This window comes from Enhydra lutris, unplaced genomic scaffold (assembly GCF_002288905.1).
Source record: "Enhydra lutris kenyoni isolate GAN:26980312 unplaced genomic scaffold, ASM228890v2 scaffoldscaffold1, whole genome shotgun sequence".
Classification (NCBI taxonomy): domain Eukaryota; kingdom Metazoa; phylum Chordata; class Mammalia; order Carnivora; family Mustelidae; genus Enhydra; species Enhydra lutris.
Genome location: NW_019154085.1, coordinates 13,620,933 through 13,642,483, shown reverse-complemented (window position 1 = coordinate 13,642,483; position 21,551 = coordinate 13,620,933). Strand labels below are relative to the sequence as shown.

Here is a 21,551-nt window from a genome sequence, read left to right as displayed (position 1 = left end):
ATTCTCTGAGCACTTCATGGAGCAAGGTTGCCCTACCTGCCCTGAACTGCCTCTGCCTCTACACTTTTATATAAGCAGGATATAAACTTCTACCCTGTTTAGCCACTACTATTTTGGGTTTCTGTTTCTTGAAACCAATCCTTCCTAAAGCCAAATAGAAAATAACCTCTAAGAGTATGCCTCAGACGTAACCACACCTCTTGCCATTGTGATCAGTGCCAAGAAGAGCTGTAGGTGCAGTGAGAGGGGACAGGGTCCCTGAGTGGAGTCCGGCCAAGGAAGGCTCTTCTGAGCTCTGACGGGTAGTAAAATTAACTAGGTGAGAAATAAACAAGTATTTGTTTGTTACTTGTTAAAAAAAAAAAAAAAAGGAGGCGTATTCCATGAAATAGTAATGCTCACTCCTAGGGTTGATTAATTTAGAGAGTAAGTGCCAAGGGCAAGTGTTTTGTTGGACACGGGTCCCTGGATGTAGCATAGGGCTCCACTTGCTCAGTAAATGTTGTTGAAAATATATTCCAGCACGTGAGAGCTGCAGGGCCAGCGTGACCGAGTGAGCTGTGTCCTGTTTACGGGTCTGCTCCCAGTGCTGAGTTCTGCCCGAAAGCTTGGGCAGGAAGGATACAGTCAGACAGAGGAGCACATCCACTGGACAAGAAGAACATGAAACCATCCACAGCAACCCATCCGGAGAATGGTATGTGGTGCCCGGAGTCCTTCCTGGACCAGAAAGACCTTCTAATGTCACTCTAGATGTGAGATCGAATTTAGGGACAGGGCTTCTAGATAGATTTATTGTGATTCTTATAAGGAACTTGTTGGACACTACCTGTATTAGTGATAAATGTAAGCAATTTCCAAGGCTCGAAGGAAGGTGATTGGCACAGTGGATTCAGAACCTCCTTTTTTCTCTTTTCCTTAATGTTTTATTTAAACTTGGAACTTCACATTAAAAATATCACTACAAAAATAGAAGGCCTATGAAAACATGTAAAAAAAAACCAGCATTTGCTGAAATCTGTTCAGTGGAATCCTGAGATTTGTATTAAACACTTATTGGCAGTTAGAGTACTTTTTTTTTTTAAAGATTTATTTATTATTTATTTGAGAAAGAGAGGGCACAAGCAGGGGGAGGGGCAGAGGGAGAAGGAGAGAGCATCTCAAGCAGATTCCCTGCTGAGGGCAGAGTGAGACTGGATGTTCAGTCCCATGACCCTGAGATCATGACCTGAGCCAAAACCATGAGTCTAACATTTAACCAACTGAGCCACCCAGACGCTCCAACAGTCAGAGTTTTTCAACAACACTTTCAATAAGAAAAGGGGAAAACAAATGACTGTTTGCCTTAGAGAAGGAGGATCCAGAAAACTACTAGATAATTTTGGAATAAACCAAAGGCTGGTAAGGTGGGGGAAAGGAAAGAATATTGCTCTCATAAAATCTTACATCTGTAAATGATCTATTATTTCATCTAATGTTAGCAACAACCCTATGGGAAAGCTAGCAGATTATTTTGCCCCAAGGACGCTGGGCTTCAGGTTGATGGATGACTTTTGGAAGTTCCTACAGTGATAGAACCAGAGCCCTTGGCCTTAAACCCAGTGTCATGTCCTCTCATTCGTCCCCGCTGTCGGAGTTCTCTTTCACACTTACACCTGCCTTTCTTCACCGCCACTCGCCGCCCACCTCTGCCCTCTCCCTTTCCCAGGTCTCTCCCAGATCCTGAGGCTTGTGCTGCGAGAGCTGAATCTGTTCTACAGCCGAGACGTGAATGGAGTGTGTCTCCTGTACGATCTTCTCCACTCCCCATGGCTGCAGGCTCTGCTGAAGGTGAGCGCCCCATTACCTGGAGGTCTTTGCTGCTGTGGGAGCTGGAAACTGCTCACCCATCGGGGCCACTCTCTGGTCAATGGGCAGGGAATTTCAGCTTGGTACATTTCTCAGAAGGCAGTTCTTTGTGTGTTCTGAGAACTTCCAACATGGGGGTGGGGGCCCCCCCAGCAACTGTTGTCCGGGTGCTAGTGGATGTCTGTAACTGACCTCAGTTCTGCCGCTCTCTCTCTGGAGATGGCATCAGATCCCATAGGGAAAGGGTTACGTCTCCTGGGACTGCTGCCGTTACCCCCATGTCAGATGCCAGTCACAAGCCCAGGTTGTTACCTGTACTTCTGACCAACGGTCTATAAATCAGAGATTCCCATGACCTTCTCCTTGGATGTGATTAATTTGCTATAGCCCACAGAACTCAGAGAAAAATTTTACTTGCTACATTACCAGTTTATTATAGAAGGATATAACTCAGAACAGCCAGATGGAAGAAATAGATAGGATAAGGCATGTGGGAAGGGGTGTGGAATTTCCATGCCCGCCTCCACTCTCCCCTAGATTTCCACAAGGTCACCAAACCAGAAATTCTAACAAACCCAGTCCTTTGGGGCTTTTCTGGAGGCTTCATTACATAGGGGTCGTTGATTAAGTCATTAGTCACTGGGGATGGATTCAACCTTCAGCCCCTCTGGTTCCCCAGAGGAGGAGGTGGAGGTGGGGGTAGGGGAAGGGACTGAAAATCTGAAGTCTAATTACATGGTTGGTTCTCCTGGCAACCTACCCTTAACCTTAGGTGCATTCCAGAAGTCACCCCATTAACATAAAAAAAGGCATCTTTGTCAATTTCCTCACTTTGGGAATTCCAAGGGTTTTAAGAGCTCTGTGCCAGCATTAGGACCAAATATATAATTCTTATTATAAATCACAGTATTATAGCAATCCTCAGAGAAGAGCTACACAAACCTCTTAGTTTACGAAGGGTTAATTTAGGTGGGCAGTTCCTCTTTCCTCCCCCAGTTCCTTTGCTTCTAGAGGACCCTGGGATCACAAAGTGGCCACCACAATGGCCATCGACAGGACCCTTAGGATCGGTCTACAACCCTTTCTCCTTGAGGCTAAAACTCAGGACAAATAAAAATGCTTTTAAGAAACTGTTCCTCTTTGGGGTGCCTGGGTGGCTCAGTCGGTTGAGCATCTGACTCTTGGTTTCGGCTCAGGTCATGATCTCATGGGTGGTGGGATGGAGCCTGGCCTTGGGCTCCCTGTTCAGTGGGGAGTCTGCTTGGAGATTCTCACTCTCTGCCCCTCCCCCCCAAATAAATAAATAACTCTTAAAAAAGTATTCCTCTTTGTTTCTTGAAATCAGGAAATGAGAGATCTACAGTTCTGTTTACGTATCTTAATCTTTTTTTTAATCCTGAACATTTCTTTTTTAAAAAATTTATGGCTAAAATTTTATGCACTCTACAATAGCATCTACTATGTGATTATAATTTTGTTCAAATGGTATTTTTAAGAAAGATTCTTTTAAAGTTATTTTTTGGGGATGTGGGTGTTTCCTTCAGCTAAGTGTGAAATGTGGTCAGTCTTTTGATGCATGTTAATACATTCTTCAAAATAAGAGAAAGTGGCAACATCTGTAGCGTGAACTAAGAGGTGATCTCACAGCGCTTGTTTTAAAGCTCTTGATTTCTTTTTCTGTTCCTCTCCTGCTGGGCACTTAGGCTGGTTCCGTGTCATGACTGCTGTGAACAGAGCCGTGGTGAACATGGGGGTGCAGATATCTCTTTGAGTTCGTAATTTCGTTTCCTTTGAATACACACCCGGAGGTGAAATACACAATGGGATGGTACTCAGCCATAAAAAAGAAAGAAATCTTCCCTTTTGTGACAATATGGATGGATATCTCGCTGAGTGAAATAAGTCAGACAAAGAAAAACAAGTATCTATATTTTCACTTGTGTGTGAAGTTTAAAAAAAGTAGAGCTAATAGGGACTGAGACTAGGAGCTGGGGCTGGGGGAAATGGGGAGATGTTGGTCAAAGGGTCCAAGTACCAGTTATGAGAATAATAACTTCCAGGGATGTAATGTGGGCCATGATGACTATAGTTAGTAACACTGTATTATGTACTTGAAAGTGGCGAAGAGGGTAGATCTCCAACAGTCTGTCTCACACACACAGTTGTCATTATGAGAGGTGACGGAGATGTTAACTTACTGGGGAACTCCTTTTGTGTACATACAGATATCAACCCAACATATGGTGCACCTTAAACTCACACGGTGTTATCTGTCAATGACATCTCAAGAAAGCTGGGGAGAAAAAGACCCTCCTGATTCCTCTCAGGCATGTTTTTTCCTCCTGGGAGTAGCTCACACAGGAGTTCTCCTGTCACTACAGGGATTCCCTTGCTCACCTGTGCAGGCTGTGTGTCCCCTGCAGGCCCTGCGTCAGGGCACCAGCCTTCTCACTTCCAGGCTGATCTGAGCAAGGGCTTGGAGGGAGCCGAAGGAAGCACCGTCAGCCCAGATCCAGATGGAGGAAGGCTGGGCCCAGCTGGCCTCTTGGGCCTCATCTCTCCATCTGTGAGAGAAAGTAGATTCCTAACAGAAGAAGGATGGGACCACAGAGCGAGGCATGGCTGAGTGTCCTTAAGCCAACTCCAGATCCCAGTATGGGAAAAAATCCCTCAGGTCAGCAGAGATGAAGTTGAAAAAAAATTTTTTTTAAGATTTTACTTATTGATTTGACAGAGAGAGAGGTGGGGAGCCCAAGCAGGAGGAGTGGCGGGCAGCAGGAGAGGGAGAAGCAGACTTCCCACTGAGCAGAGAGCCCGATGCAGGGCTCGATCCCAGGACCCTGAGGTCATGATCTGAGCCAAAGGCAGCCGCTAACTGACTGAGCCATCCAGACGCCCTGAAGCTGAAATTTTTGTGACTGAAACTTTGCTGGATGATTAAGGGAGGAAAAGGAAACAAACAGCTACGAGCTGAGTGCAATCAGCGCTTGCAGCGTGCCCGGCCTCTTGTTCAGATCCTCCGCGGAACCCCGAGCCACACAGCGCATGCCGTGGCCTTTGCCCAGCACAGAGGTTCCTACAGGTCTCTGGTTCCAAATCCCTATTGGCCTCCATCCTGGAAACCCCACTTGTTAATTTAACAAGAGTAAATGTCTGCATTTCTTTTCATCAATGACTCTGGCTGGGGAAGATCAGATTCCAGTGGCCGCCAATAACCAAGCCCCTGGAGGGTGGGAGCCACCTGACTTGGCCCGTTTCTGATGGACAGCGACAGACACCTTAGGAAAGGCCAGCACACCAGCCTCTCGACTGCTGGTGCCGTGGCCGGCCTGGCTCTCCGCTTGCAGATCTTTTGACGCCCGACGTTAGTGGTCCCATTATCAACATGTCATTCTCCCGGCGCTGCCTCTCTGCAGGTTTATGATTGTCTCCTGGAATTTAAAGAAAAGAAACTTGTTCCTGCCACAACTCATGCACAGACATTATCCTGCGAGGTAAGGTGGTTTTTAATCCACAGAATAGCGGGGCTTTAATGAATTAAAGGATCTAATGGCAAAGTTGGATTGAGGATGATGCATCTCACAGGTGTTTCTAATTGAGCTTCAATAGAAGGAAGAAAATTGGTCAGTCCTTCAAATTCAAACACAAAAAATAACATTTTTAGCATGTACCCATTTCTCTCTTTTTTTTCTCTAAACCTTGGACTTTGTTTATCCTATGTAATCTGAGGGTAAATATTGTTAGAGTATATGTAGATCTCTCTACAATGTAGATCTCTCGGTGGGCACTTTGCCTGAACTCCAGACTCTCATATCCAACGGTCTCCTCTCCAACATACGTAGATGCATGCTTGATGGACCCTGGAAACTCAACGTGTCCCATGAGCTCCTGATCTTCCCCACACCCAAGGCCACTCCCCTGCCAACCTTTTCCATCTCAGTAATGATGTCTTTGTTCAAAATATATCCAGAATCTTATCACTTCCACGCTGCCACCAATAGAAACCTTCATCATCTCATATACCGACAATTGCAAAATAGCCTCCTACCTGGTCTGCTTCTGCACCTGCCCTTCTATAGTCTATTTCAGCATAGCAACTGAACTGATCTTCTTGTAGGGTGTGTCAAATCATGTCACTTCTCTGCTTCAAACCCTCCCAATGACTTCCCGTTTCAGGGTACACATCATAGTTCATAGATAGCCAAACATAACGTAATCCCTCTTTGACTTAACACTCAGTGCTCTAGCCCTTGTTCATTCTGCTCTAGTCAGATTAACCCCTTGTGGTTGTGTGAACCAGACAGACTTCTGCCACAGGCCCTTTGGACTTGCTATTCCATGTCAATAATGCTCTTGCCCATATAGCCACATGATTTGCTTCCTTATTTCCTGGTCTCCACCCAAAGGTCACCTTCTCACTATGGCTTTCTCTGGTCACCAATCTAAAATTGCAACCCCTCAGAGCACTCCCTGTCCACCTTCCTGTTTTATTTATCTTCATAATTCTCATCAAGTAAAAATGGAGATTTTTTTTTGAGAATGGGGATTTTTGTCTGCCACTGTATTTGTATCACTGAAAACAGTGCCTAGCACATTGTAGATACTCAATAGATACTTGCTGATGGATGAATAAGTGTAATCCCTTTTATTATTACTTTTTACACAAACCATATTAAAAGAAATAGAAAAAAAAAAAAGAAGCAAACACTGTACCCTCAGTTCCAGTAATCAACGATTCAAATTCTTCTCAGTTGTCCCCAGGAAAATACACACATGATATTTTATTCACATGTAATCCTAGGGAATGGAGATAAAGCTTAGTAAACTACTGTTTTCATTTGACTGTATATAATAAGGCTCAACTGCTGGGGTTTCCTGGGGTTCAGTAAAGTCTTGAAAGGTTTTATGTCCTCCTGGAAAGCAGGTCTACACCCAAACAGGAAAGAGATCAGAATTAGAATGTTTAACACTTTTTTACTGCAACAAATATTAGAATTGGTAATCAAATAATAAGTCCTAAAAAACAAATTATTATTCCCATTTTCTACATGACAAATGGAACATCCCATGGGATTAAGCTCCCTGAGTTCTTCAGGCATTTAAGCCTGTGCCTGGAGAACTCAGACAACTTAGCCTGACCGTAAAGATTCATATTAACAAGCTGTTGTCTTAGCGCCACTGGAGGGGAATTGCCTTGATACATATTACAAAATTGTATTTGTTCCTCCTCCAAGCTTCTCGCATGCCAGGATGGAGGCATTGAGGTTTAGACCATCCCCAAATCTTGCATTCTACCTGCTGTAGCAAAGTTGAATGAATGAGGGAAGATCCTAGGCCCTGACTTTAAAGATAAAAAGGAAGATTTTAGTAACAGCTTTTCTTAGGTCCATAACATGCTGGTCAATGTATCTGTCATCCAGCTTGGGTGGTGTTAACTAGGTGATGAAGATTTTTAAAAAAAATTTTACAGTGTATGCTTTTCCACCAATCAGGTAGTGGGGATATTACGTGAAACTCCTAAATCCCCTGAGATCCAAGAGCTGAAACAAATCCTCCAGGATCCACACTTTAAGGCAAGTGCTTGCTAAAATAGACAAGATATGCCCATCTGGCACGTGGGCAAAGTTGGCAAGAAGAAATAAGGGTGATAGGAAATGTACTTTCTGAATAGATGCTCTATTACTGTACGTGGGTGACCAACAGATTGTTCTTAAAGATGTGGGACTCAGATGTGACTGGTTCTGTGTTAGCCATGGAGCCAAGCCTGTCATATTTATGAAACGTCCAGAACTTTCCATGATGTCTTGTTCCCACCCTGAAAAGCCATTGCCCCTCCAAAATTCTGGGGGACAATCAGGGTAGTATACTTCCTTTCCAACTTGGAAATATTTTAAGTTTTGGACGAAGAGTGTGAAGATGTTCTGAAAATATAGTGTAAGGGTGATCAACTCAATGAGAGAGTATATGAAGGACATTTGATTAAAGAACGTTTGATTGTAGAACAGAAGCCTGTCTCATAGTACTCATAGAGTTTGAGTTCAGTTTAGCAACAAATGAGAACTTTAAGAGACTCTGCATTTGGAGCAATGGAATTTATGAGTCAAATTTTCAGTTCACAAGATAACCCTAGACAGTTTTCTCTGAGTTCCAGTGAAGTTCTGTCCATCAGTCTCATGTTGGGCTATGGAATGACTACTTCCCCACCCAATGAACTGAACATTTAACATAATGGGCCATTAGAAGGAACTCTTTGATCACACCCTAAATCAGGAAACTACTTTTTCTTACTCTGTTCCTCATAGTTCCTTGGGAGTCACTGATAAATGAAACCAGCAAGATGTTTTGATTGCTGTCTCCCATTCTGCATTAATTAGGGAAAACCTTACAAAAGTTATTCTGTAGTTCAAGCTTATGGGAGCACCATGGATTACTTGGGTTTGCAGGAAATGAGAAAGTGACAAAGTACATTTTAGGAGAAATGCAAGACTATCTTATGTATCACTTACCCTCTCTGTGCCTCATCTCTTTATGAAGGAGGACAATAAATAAACCCACCTCACGGCATGATTGTGAAGATTGAGTTAATCCACATAAAAGGCTATGCCCAGCATGCGTGTGTTGGTTGTTGTGGTGATGGTGGCGGTGTGTCTTACAGAGTGTTGGCTCACCTTCTTCTAGAAGGGTGTGTCCTCTGTGTGACCTTTGTTCACCTTGCCTTCTCTGTTCCTAGGCCTTTCTCAGTGCCCATGACACCGTGGCTCAGAAAGATTTTGAACCTCTTCTCCCCCCATTGCCAGACAATATCCCTGAGAGTGAGGAGGCAATGAGGATTGTTTGCATAGTGAAAAACCAGCAGCCCCTGGTAAGGAAATCACTTCATCTTCTCAGAATGATATTGGGGCTCATGGTGAACCAAGGGTTAATTATGAGCTAAGGGTTAATTGTGAACTACATTATCTCCTGTAATCATTTAATATAATGTTAAATATTCTTGTTTGTAGTCACAGGTATAGTTTGAGGTATTCAGATAACGTGGGGATCCGTGATAATAGCTAGAGCATGATGTCCTAATGATTTTTGCCTGTGGTTTCAAACACGTTATATGTTACAATGTTTTCACAAGGAAAGACTTCTGCTTTGTGTTTTTCTTTGTTGAAAAATCTGTGAGAAATAAGACTTATTTTATTTTACTTATTTTTTGGGAGAGAAAGAGAGAGAGAGAGGGTGAGAGCACAAGCCAGGTGAGGGTCGGCAGGAGAGGGAGAGAGAATCCCAAGCAGACTCCACACTCAGCACGGAGCCCCTTGCAGAGCCCAAATGTGGGGCTCGATCTCACAACATTGAGATCATGACCTGAGCTGAAATCAAGAGTCAGACGCTTAACCAACTGAGCCACCCAGGTGCCCCATATTTTATTTTATTATTTAGCCCTCTGATGTACATAAATTTCACTAAATTCCACTGTATTTACCTAAGTATTTTCTCTTTATTAATTGGAAGCTAAGTGAGGCATTAATTTTTCTAAGAACAGTATCTTTGATTAGGCTGTAATGGTAAAAGCTTTCTTTATCCTTGGAAGGATCTAAATATTCTTTTGTATCTATGTGGTGGGATAGAGGCTTTGTTTGGCCAAGGCTGAGTGAATGGCTCTGGCTGGTATACATACCCTCTTCTGACCAAACCAGAGCTATATTGAAGGAAGCCGCCCGAAGAGTGGTCATGTTAGGTAAAAGAGGGATTCCACTGCACTCTCTCCCCAGGGAGCTACCATCAAGCGCCATGAGATGACAGGGGACATCCTGGTGGCCAGAGTTATCCACGGCGGGCTGGCTGAGAGGAGTGGTAAGCTGGAGAAGCAGGGCACATGCATACCCAGAGAAATAGGAAACTCTCAGTTGTTTAGTCTTTCCAGGGCAACCCTTCTTTCTTAACCATGGTCAAGGCTTCTATGCATGGCATTGCTCAGTTACTAAGAAGGAGGGAATAAATATTCCAGAGAATCCTGTTCCCCTCCTTCACTGAGGCCACATTTTCATGTCCACTCAGTTTACATTCTTGTGGTGACCCAACAAGCTAATATTAGCAGGCCATTCTGTAGAAAAGGAAACTGAGGCTCAAAAAGATTAAGTAAGTAACATGCTCGAGGTTGCACAATTCTAGTCAGGATGCAAGTTCAGGTTTGCCTGCTCCATATTCCCACCTCCTGCTCTTCCCCTGGTCCTTTGGCCTTCAACAGGCGTAGCTCTGCCCCACCTTGCAGTGCCCATTGCTTGCTCTTTCTACTTGTCAACCGAATCTCTTCCTTTCATTGCTATGTTTCTGTGCCTGCTGTCCTGCATCCTCACTGCCCAGGGCCCTGCAGACCTGGCACTGGCTTCATACCCCACCATTCTTAGAGCAGTGACCCCAAGGATTCCTAGTTGCTAAGTCCCCCAGCCCTTCCTTTGGCCTCAGTTTTATTTTTACTTCTCTAGCACATTTGACATTGACCATAACTGTCTTGACATTTTCATTGTCATGGATTTCTGTTCCATGATGTCATCCTGAATCTCATCTCCTCCCTCTGACAACTGTCCTGCTTCCTTCCTATTTCTCAAAGCTTGATCCTACCGACCATGTTCCTCCACATTTCCTCTTAGAAGAATGCCCCACCCCTTTCCTCATCATTGATCATTTACTCATGACGCTGACATCTTTACTTTTAGTGTTATCCTTGTTTTGCAACATCAGTTTAGCAACAATGAAAATATCACCATCACTTAGTACCCAGTGAAGAGGTGTTAAAAATACAGTTCTCTGTGCTTTTGTGGAAGCGTACCCTAGAATAACCAGTCTGTTGATTAGGATTAGTTCAGAGTAAATTTTTAAATGTTAGAGCATGCTTGAGTTAGTGAGTGTGCTAAAAATCTTTGGTGTAGCTACCTCTATTTTTTTTTTTTTAACCAGTTCCCTGTACCCTTCTTTGTTTTGTGTTCCTGTTTGCCTAGGGTTGTTATATGCCGGAGACAAACTGGTGGAAGTGAATGGAGTTCCCGTTGAGGGACTGGACCCTGAGCAAGTGATCCATATTCTGGTAACAGTCTCCTGTTTGCCTTTTCAACGACTCAGTGCAAAGCTGTGGCTGTCCTGAGCCTGTCTGGCCCATGGTGCAGACATCGTAATGTCAGGGCGCTTTGGTCCCTGAGGGCAGCTTCCTTCCTCCAGACCCCCAGACTTTTCTGCTTCTGTGCAGCTCAACCCCCAAACCCACACCCCAATCTGGTTTCTGCCGGGAGACTTCTCTTGCCAACCTGCTCTTCCGGCCTCGGGAAGGCTGCCAGTTTCCCCAGACCACGTCCCTTGTTGTTTGGGTTGCTTCTTGGGAAACTGAGCCTGGGGTGGGCAGACTGAGACTTTGGAGGGGATTCTGAACCTGAATAAGCTACCCTTACTCCACCAACATTTTTATACAGCTGGAATCTATTTAACATCTCCCTTGAGGTAGCTTCGGGGTGGGAGAGATGTCTTGGGAGGCTGGCCTGTGGGGAGGGGGATTTCCTTGCTCACCCTGCCACTGTCCTTGGTGGTTGAGACCAGGGATTTATGACCAGATGATGGTTTCTTCTGGAAGAAACTTTTCAAACCTTTGTCTGAATCACAGTCCTAGTGGTATGTCCCTGCCATCAACCCCATTCATACCCCAATCGTGGGGCTGATGTGGACGACTAGCCATCATATAGACTAGTGGTTCCCAACTGGGTTTTGGGGGAACTCTAAATTTTCATAGATGTGCCTCAGGGACTGAGATGAGACATGGTGGCATAAGGAGTATACCAGGCACCGAAATATTTCACAAATAACCATTGCTGCAAGGTGTTGGATGGCACGAAGCCACCTCGAATGGAGCTCGACAAGCTGTCCATCACAGATGCATGTGGCTCCACTCGTGCCACTTTGGTGGCAGCTGCACAGCCAAGATGGCAGAGCTGTGAAATCTCTGAGTAAGGACAAGGTTTGGTTCCTCTCTGGACTCACAGTGCCTGTGGCAGGAGCATCTTACTTTTCCCATCAGGCTGAGAGGTTCCCTGTCTCCTCAAAATGTGTGAGGGCTCCCCGTTCCCACCATTAACTTGGAGCTCTCAGTCTCCCCAGAAGACTATGGAGCCCCCCTCTCCCCATCAGAGTGGGCTGCCTAGTGTGGGAACAGGGGCTCAGGAAGTAATTACTGATGGACTTTTGAGGAAGGGAAGTCTGACTGAGACCTCATCTCCTTCCCCAGCATCTGCGGGAAGAAGACCTTGTTGAATAAGGTTGCAAGATGGAGTGTTCCTGGGAGAGGCCGGGCCTCAGGGTAGGGCTCAGCAGGCCAGAGACTCCAGAGCCCCACAGCCAGGCAGAAGCTGGGCTGTATTTCTTCCTGATTTCCACTTCTGCATGGTGATATTTAGCTGTTGAACCCTTGTAAAATCTCCGTGGGGGGATGTCATCCTTAAAGCTGCCCACAGTGTGTTGTAACTCCCTGTGTGGAACCCCAGTAACCCAGTGGACCCTGTGACTTATTATTCCCTCCCCTTTGACGTTTTCTAGGCCATGTCTCGCGGCACAATAATGTTCAAGGTGGTTCCAGTTTCTGCCCCTCCTGTTAATAGCCAGAAGACGGTAAGAATGTACTGTGCCTTCATAATCACACACAGTAAATTCTCAAATACCAGTGACAGTGACTTAATATTTTGTATCATAACACCCTTCTTTATAATGTGTTGCCCATTTTTCAATACTGATGACATGAGAGGCAAATGAGTAAACGAATGTGCTAAAAGGAGATGGGGTACAAGAAGTTTAAAAAAATAACATCAAGAATGGGAAACACTGGAACAAAAACTTCCTGGCACTAAAAGATTCTGTTGCCAAAGTCACCTTTTTCCATGGATCTTAGACTCAGTTAAAGAGGCAAGTTCTCCCTTTTGGAGAGTATGGGGAGACAAGACAGCAACAGTAGGTAGAGGAGTGGGGAAATGGTTTTAAGTCTTGACAACCCATGGCCAAAGGTTCTTTTGATGGGGACATTTTGCACCTGCTGTCAGGTGTATGTTCGCGCCATGACGGAGTACTGGCCCCAGGAGGATCCCGCCATCCCCTGCATGGACGCAGGGTTGCCTTTCCAGAAGGGGGACATCCTTCAGATTGTGGACCAGAATGATGCCCTTTGGTGGCAGGCCCGGAAAATCTCAGACCTTGGTACCTGTGCTGGCCTAATACCTTCTAACCACCTTCTGAAGAGGTAAGAAAATCCTCACTCCTGGACTTAGGACTGAGCCTTCAGGAAATAAAATGTTTTCTCAGGCTTCTGTTACTGCAGTTAAGATGGGGTAAAGGGAGACAAGTGGATGGATAAACACATACACTGGCCTCTTAATCCAAAAGTCAACTTATCCACATACCTTAAGCATCTTAAATACCAAGGAGATCGGCTAGAAAAGAGAGAAAAGCACTTGTGAAACTCAAACTTAAGAAGATAATTCTAACTCCCTCTATTAATCATTCGAGGCTGAGTTGAATCCTCGGTTATTGAATCTGAACCCATGACCCTCACTTTTGTGTTCTTGAGGTCCCAGGGAATGAGTAAAGGTAGAAGATAGGAAAAGATCCAAGGCTCAGCCAATGTTAAGATATCAACGAATGAAAGGAGCCAACAACAGAGATTAAGAAGGAGTGACCAATGAGGCAGGGTGAAAATCAACCACGTCAGTTGCTGTAGAGAGGACTGAGAAGTCACCATTGGATCTGGCAATATGGCAGTCACAGGGGATCTTGATAAAAGCAATTTCAATGGAGGGATGGTACCAAAGTCCTAGCAGAGTGGGATTTGAAGAAATTGATGGCATGAGACCTTTTACTACAAAGCAGAGCAGAGCGGTGGAGAAACAGCTGGGAAAGTGGAATGGTAGGGGAGAACTTTTTTGATGAGGTTCATAATGCTGGTGGGAACAGTCCAGTGACAGGGAAAACTTTTATGATAGAGAAAAAAGAGAAAAGAATTGCCATTGTCAATGTCTTTGAGCAGACTGAGGAGAGATAATCTTGTACAGTTGACAGTTGAACAACGCAGGGATTAGAGGTGCTGGCCCCTTATGCAGTCAGAAACCTGTATATGACTTCTGACCCCTGCAAACCTAACTACCGAGAGCCTACAACTGATCAGTAATGTAAACAGTGGATTCACACATATTTTGTGTGTGAAATGTATTATATATTGTATTCTTAGAATGAACTAATCTAGAGAAAAGAAAATATCCATAAGAAAATCATAAGGAAGAGAAAATACATTTGCAATACTGTACTATATTAAAAAAAAATCTATGTATAAGTGGGCCTGTTTAAAGTTCAATGATGTGCAAGCAGAAGGGTTGACCTTATACAGGATCATAAACAGTGACAGTAACAGCAGAGAATCCTGAGTGTGTGGACATGGATATTGTGGGAGCTTGTGGAAGTTCTCTATTAACCACTGTGATTTCCTCAGTGAAATAAGAAGTGATGTCATAAGCTGAGAATAAGGATGGGTAAGGAGGTGCTGGGAAGAAGAGAGTAGAAAGTTCGACATTTTCTATGAGAACCTGCCAGCAGATGCATTAGGTAAATATAGTACAGTCAGCATGATTGGCCCACGCAAGGTTAAATGTCATGCATTTGAAATGACTCCAGTTTGCTTCCTGGAAGGCAGGTCCGGATGAGGCAGAATTGGATTTAACAGTAAATCTAGAAAAGGGCATGGGAGTGTTGTAATGATGGACCCTGATGCTTAAGCTAGTAAGGAGAGAAATGAGGGAGTAAGTGTCAGTGGAAAGGAAGTAAGATAATGGGTTATAGGTGCACAGGAGGTTAGCAGATTATTGGGGCTGGGAAGGCAGGAGATGTTGGGAGAAGAAAGGGATGCTGGAAGGTGAGATTGAGTTACTGATACTGAAAAGGTCTGGGCTGGGACACTGGGAGGCACTGGCTGAGGCTGAATGAACACTGAGTGAGAACCGGAAGGAAATCATGCCAGAATCATGTTGAGAGCATGAGAGTGAGTAAGCATGATCTGGAGATGGCCAAGACTCCACCTCAGGCCCATGGAGTTGAGGCCAAGTGCACTGAGTGGTGGGCTGGAGGCAGCTCCCAGAGCCCGTGTGCTCTGTCCTCCTGTCCTCAGTCAGCAAGGTCAGGTGGCAGCTGGTAATCAGCCACCAGGAGAGTACTAACTTGAGAGATATCAGCAGAGCAGCTCATCTGCTCCAGCCGGTCCCCCAGAGCTGGTTGACCAGCGGCCCCCTGGCGGTGGGAGAGGAAACTAACCACCTCTTGAAAGGTACAGGGGAGCAGCCCCCTTAGGAGACCCAGGCTTGGGTTAGAGCGAGGCAAAGGGCTCACTCACTCACAGTAGAGGCTGAAGTCAGGGAGACTCGGGGAAGGACTGACCCCGAGATCTACCCGGTGTGGGGAAGAGCTTGGGGTGGGGGTGGGCGGAGCCTGACAGGAATTAATGTGCAGAGGATAAGGGATGACCCGAGCTGTAGGGGCTGCCACGAACAAGGATAAAGACCTCATGAGATTAGTCCTTATGGCTCTGGTGGGGGCCTTGCAAGGCGCCCACAGAAATGACAGCTTTACTGGCTTAATGCACAAGGAGCAAAATCCACGTGGCTCTAAGAGAACTGGAGAACACCCCCAGCCCAGGGGGGGACCAGGACAGGCCGTGAAGACTCAGAGGCAAGGTGAGGCCGGCAAAGCCGTGGGAGAGACAGGGGCCTCTGGGCCAGTAACCGAAGCCCTGGGGCCTGTGATCTCTCGGTCACCGCAGGATTTTCAGCAGAAGTCAGAGTTGCTCTGGAAGGATCCTATGAGGCAGGAAAAGAGTGCTGAGAAAGCCTGTGTATTTAGAGACTATTTGGGGATGTGTTTGGAGAAGAAACCTCCATCTTCCCATGGGTGGAGGCAGCAGAATTCTAGGAAACACTGGATCTGATTCACCTGGGTTGACCTGGATTGACTTTTCCCCCCTCACGGTGTATTTCTTTGTGCACAGGAAGCAACGTGAGTTCTGGTGGTCTCAGCCGTACCAGCCCCCCAGCGGTCTCAAACCCACCATATGTGAGTGTGCTGATAACTTGAACCCAGTGTGTGTGTCATGGGGAAGCCTGCTCCTTCTCTCCCAGGGCTGCCTTCCTGCCCGGGAGAGGATCACTAAATGACCCCCTGCCCAGATAACTTCCTGCGGCCATCTGAAGTCCTTCTCTGCAACTCCTTTCCTTTGGCTTTAGAAGACAATGCAAATAAATGTTCCAATGTCGGTGACACCTTCTGGGATGGCTCCCCAGCTTGGAGTCCCCCATGATCTCTGCAGCTAGCACGCACCTTATAGCCAAGCTGGCAAGGGAGGCATGGGGGGTGTGTCAATTTCACACTCTTCAGAAGCTCTGCTGAGCAGCGATATCTGTCTTTGATGAATAAACGTGAGACTGAATTATTACTTAATCGAGGCCGCTTGCTCGCTAGACAGTATTATTCAAATGGCAGCAGGGGGGAATAAGGCATCCACAGTGACAAATGCTCGTAAACTCCTTTATGCCTTAATAGGTGGGGCTGCCCCGTGGCAGAGCTCAGTGGGGACCGGTTGGGTGAGGCCCTTCAGAAATGGCCCTCACCCCCGGCCCCTGGAAAGGGGGGAAGGATGGGGATGGGGCCCCAGGCGGAGGGAGAGGCGCCTTGCAGGAGGCTGTACGGGGAGAACGCAGACAGTAGCGTCAGTGTCACAGATGAGCCCGCGGCCAGTCCTCGGTCACTTTATTACTCACTTGTCTCGGCCCCACATTGGGTTTTCTTTTCTTTTTCTTTTGAAACCTTGTGATGACAACTACAGAGAGAGTATTGAAAGAAGAAAACATTCTCATGATTCCTTCGTCCAGGCAGTGTTTCCATATGGCCTTACGGATACATATCTTACCGGCTTCCGCGGACAGCTGGAGTACCGCTTCCTATTTTTTTTAATCTAAAATTTTATGAGGAACATTTTTCATGATATGATTGTCATAGTGGTATTTTAGTTATTTCCCCCGTGTTTTGGAAAAGTTTTTGGTTTTTGGTTTTTGGTTTTTTACCAAACCAGATTGAAGTGCTTCTTTAATTCAGTTTCCTACTTCATTTCTCAAAGGCCCGTGGAGAAGCTGCTGAAGCAACTGATTTAGCATGACCCCCTGGGTGATGTTTAATTTGCTTGTGTAGCCTAAGTGTGATTTACGTTAGACTTTTGGAAAAGTCCATCCTGAAAAAGAATTTGCAGCCCCTATTACTATACTCCAGTATCTCTGAGTCCAAGAGCCCCAAGGACGGAGCCACTGACTTGAAGGGTCGCCTCTCACAGGATTGTTCCTGTTGGAGTGCGATCAGTTTCTAAACTATTAGGTCATTTCTTTTCTTTTTAACTGTTGTAGATGGTGCTGCCATAGTATTATTTTGTATCTTTCTGTTTAATGTTACCATAGGGAGAAAATAATCTCAGGGAGAGGTTATTGAATGCAGAGGTATAGGCAATTTATATTTATTTAAGTTTATAACTTAACTTTAAGTTATTATTTAACTTAAGGAAAAGTTAACTTTATAACTTTAAGGAAAAATTTGCAGATCACTATTAAAAATATATTTACTGAAGATGCACATACACTTGAATCATTGCCTTTCTGTTTTCTTCCTCCCTCCCTCGCTCTGTCCTTTCCTCCATCCCTTCCTTCCTTTCTTTTCTTCCTTTCTTTCTCTTTCCTTCCCCCCTTCCCCCTCCCTTTCTTCCTCCCTCCCTTCCTTTTATTCCAGTCAAATTTTGAGTTCCCAAAATATAACGCAAGTGCATTAACTCAGAAATGAGTAGAACACAATCCTTACAGAACTTTAGGGTGGGAAGGGAGTGGACTTGCCAGAAGCAAGTTCTCCATTTCCAACAAGATTCATAAATGAATTAGTTTCTATAGGATATTTGTTTATCATTCCATTACCAAATCTCTACCAAATTTCTATAGATTAAGCCCAGAATATCAATTGCTATAATTTTGGCACTTCACTTTTCTTATTATAAGTCAACCTGAAAAACTATAGCATTAACCAATGTGCTGTCTTTTTTTCTGCTTCCAATATTTGTACCCAGCAATTTCTATGGAAGAAGGTAAGAAATGGTATTTGAAAAAACAAACAAAAAACCTCACCTCCAAAGTCTTACAGAAATTTTGTGTAGTTTTCTTAATTCACTTCCATGCAGTTTAGCTATTTATTAAGCTCTTCCTGTATACCTAGTAGTGTGCCAGTCACTAATATCCTAATTTGTAAAAAAGATGTCAGTAAGCAGAGAACACACATGATATAATTGTCCTAAGACTAAGGAATAGGAGAAAAGAGAGATTACATTTAGATGCAGTTCATGGTAAAAATTCTATAAAAGTTGTGACACTGGTTCACTGTTTTGTGTCAACTGTTTTAGACACACGGTCTTAAAAATAACCCCGTAAGGAATTGCAATCATTCCCATTTTATGGATGAAAAGATTGAGGTGGAGAGAAAGTAAGAATTTTGGGAGGTGTTGCAGGCAGTGTAGTCTGGATTGAAGCTTCCGTCTGGAGGGCGCTGCCTGAAGGGACAATGGAACTTCCAGTTGTTATTTCTCCTTCTCCAAGCCCAGACACGCAGGGGACTCTTTATGATGCCAAACACACACACACTCACAAAAGCAAGAAAGCAAGTTGCCATCTGCTTGTGGAGGGGGAGATAAGGAAGAGGAGCAGTCCCCTAGCTACTCCCCTATTTCAGTTCTGAAATTAGAAAGAGCACAGGGAACATGGGCAGGCTTTGGAGAGCCTGGGTCTCTGTGGCCTTGGTGGGTAACAAACCCACTGTCTTAGTCTGCTCAGGGCACCATCACAAGACACCACAGACTGGGTGTCTTGAACAACAGACACTTATTTTTTCACAGTTCTGAAAGCCTGAAGTCCAAGATCAAGGTTCAGTGGGTCTGCTTTCTGGTGTTACAGAAAGAAGGTCCTGTCCTTTTGGGCTAGGGCCCCAATAGTATGACCTCCTTCAACCTTAAAGGCCCTGTCTCCAAATATGGCTGTACTGGGGGCTAGAACTTCAACATACAAATTCAGGAGGGATACAAATCAGTCCATAACACCTACCTGTGCCAACGGTATGGAATTGTTGATTTTGAGAGAGTAAAATCATTGTTTTAGATCCCAGAGTTGCAAGTTAGAAAAATCAGGGTTCCTTGTGCTGTTTTTAGAAATTCACTCCTGTCCTCTGTAAAACAGGAATACTAAATGTAGTTTTTCTCCGCTTAGAAAACAAAAACAAAAACACATAAAACCTCTAGTGATGTCTTAGGAACTAATGGATCAGCTGTTATTATAAAATACTGACCTGAAAAATAATCTCTCAATAAATGGAAGGAATTGAATGGTAGCTATGGTATGCATAAGCAAAGGCCCAGAGGAGACCTGATGATGGCTACTCTAATGCGGGTACAAGACATGCGAAGGAAAGAAGTAGATAACAGCCTTCAAATTTGGGCTTGGGTCATGTTGTAGAGGGTTTTGGATATTAGGATAGGATGGGTGGTTTTAAAAATTATATTCTCTTATCCTGTTATGGATATCTCAGCTAAAGGTACAAATAGTTAACATTTATTGAGCACTTAGCATCTGTCTGAGCTTTTCATATATTATCTCAATGAATCCTCTCTTATATGGTAGGTATTTCTACCATGTCCATTTATAGATAGAAAACTGAAGCTTTAAATAAACTAATTTGCTCACTCAAAAAGATGATGCTTTTTTTTTTTTTAGATTTTATTTATTTGTCAGAGAGAGAGAGAGAGAGAGAGAGAGAGAGCACAAGCAAGGGGAGCAACAGCAGGAAGCAGACTCCCTGCTGAGCAGAGAGCCTGATGTGGGACTCGATCTCAGGACCCTGGGATCATGACCTGAGCCAAAGGCAGTCGCTTAACTGAGTTACCCAGATGTCCCAAAAAGCTGATGCTTTTAAAATTTTTACCATTTTATGTTATGTAGTCTTCTATACCATAGATTTTCATTTTCATTTATTACAGTGGAGTCCTTTTTTCTCTCTCTGAGTGAGCAAGCATGAGGAATAGTTGTAAGAGTATTGTTATCGTAAAATGGTCTTTCACTGACATAAGTCTATACATTGGGAATTTTGTTTGTGGTACGGATACATTTTAAGTTCTGTTTTTCCCTTTCCATCCTCTTTTAGATGACATGAAAATTGATGAGAAGTGTGTGGAAGCAGGTAATATTTCCTCTTGACAGATTTACCACCAGAAGGAATATGAAGCGTCTTAGCTGTAGATTTTCTGAAGCAGAGTTAGCCAAATGGGGCCACAGGCCTTTCCTCTGGAAGTAATGTGTAAAATGAACCCCTCCTCTCCCATGGTCCTGGCACTTGGAAGGGAGGCACAGCTATGAGGAGGTCTCCAGGCTCCAAACCAACCTTCTAGAAAGTGTTCTAGAAAGGAGTGTCTTGGAAATGATCACAGGAACACTTAGTAATACTCAGGTGTTCTGTTCAGTAACATTCAGGCAGAATGTCTGGAAACCGCCATGCTCTTTGTAAAATACTATAAAATATTGAAATGCCAAATTTTAAAAAGCAGCATATATTTTTTGTTATTGTTTGGTAACATCTGATAGATTCTAGTATAGATAATTAGTAGTGGGTTCCAAATTTTTGAGAAATGTATGAAAACCTTTTATGTTTCTACACTTAATTTTTTTTGGAAGTTGGGAAAAGATCTCCCTAGTTTAGTGGCAGAACTAAGATTGGCTAAAGAATCAGGAAGGTAACGTTGAGAGACTACTAGAAAGGCTTTAGTCTGAGAGGTGAATTTGTCCTGGCTTTCTGGGCTCATCTAGTTTTTAGAAATTAAAGAGCAATATGAAATCTTTAAATAGTGGATATTTCAAAGATTCATATATACTTCCCAGAACAACTACAAAATAATGCTGACACCATGTTTATCCTATCAAGTATACATTCTGTTTTTTTAAAAAACTTCCACCAATATTCATTTCTTTCTCTAATTTAAATCTTTTATTAGGTAATATGTTCACATGCTTTAAAATTCAAAAACTACAAAAGTACAGATTTCCTCCCGTTCCCTGCTCCCCTACTCAGTTTTATTTCTTGAGGCAATACATGCTCTCAATTTCTTGCTGATCCCTCCAGACATATTCTGTGCATATAAAAACAATGCTGTATATTTTTTTCTCCTCTCCCCACCATCATCCTCACCATTTTTTTAAAAAACACCTTTTTAAAAAAAAAGAATTTTTTGATGGTACACGCTACACGCTGTTCTGTTCCTGGCTTTTTTTCCTTAGTGTTATCTATGCTTTCATCCTAGCCCTTAAAGAGCCTCCTCATTTGTTTTTAATAGCTTATTGGTGAGGTAAATTATTGTGCATTTATGCAATCACTTACCCATAGACATTTGAGTTATGGCCAGTCTTTTCTATTACAAGCAGTGCTACGATGAACAGCATTGCAAGCACATTGTCTCACACCTGGCTGAGTGTGTTCTCAGTGCACTATGGTCTGATCCAAGGACACACGCTTTGGTAATGTCGCTACATACTTCAAACTGCTCTCCACATACATTTTCATTTCTTAGTCCTTAATATCTC

General features: G+C 44.0%; 1 protein-coding gene across 1 annotated transcript in view; it reads left to right on the top strand.

Moving 5' to 3' along the window:
• The first annotated feature begins 578 nt into the window (after nt 1-578).
• Nucleotides 579-21,551, top strand: part of LOC111144262 (membrane palmitoylated protein 4) — a 36,180-nt gene continuing 15,207 nt past the window's right edge. Inside the window, exons 1-10 of the mRNA XM_022498490.1 lie at nt 579-697; nt 1,709-1,830; nt 5,265-5,342; nt 7,341-7,421; nt 8,579-8,710; nt 9,609-9,690; nt 10,836-10,921; nt 12,415-12,486; nt 12,912-13,108; nt 15,896-15,960. Of these exons, the coding sequence (XP_022354198.1) occupies nt 664-697; nt 1,709-1,830; nt 5,265-5,342; nt 7,341-7,421; nt 8,579-8,710; nt 9,609-9,690; nt 10,836-10,921; nt 12,415-12,486; nt 12,912-13,108; nt 15,896-15,960 (949 nt within the window). The 5' untranslated portion in view covers nt 579-663. The remainder of the gene's footprint in view (nt 698-1,708; nt 1,831-5,264; nt 5,343-7,340; nt 7,422-8,578; nt 8,711-9,608; nt 9,691-10,835; nt 10,922-12,414; nt 12,487-12,911; nt 13,109-15,895; nt 15,961-21,551) is intronic.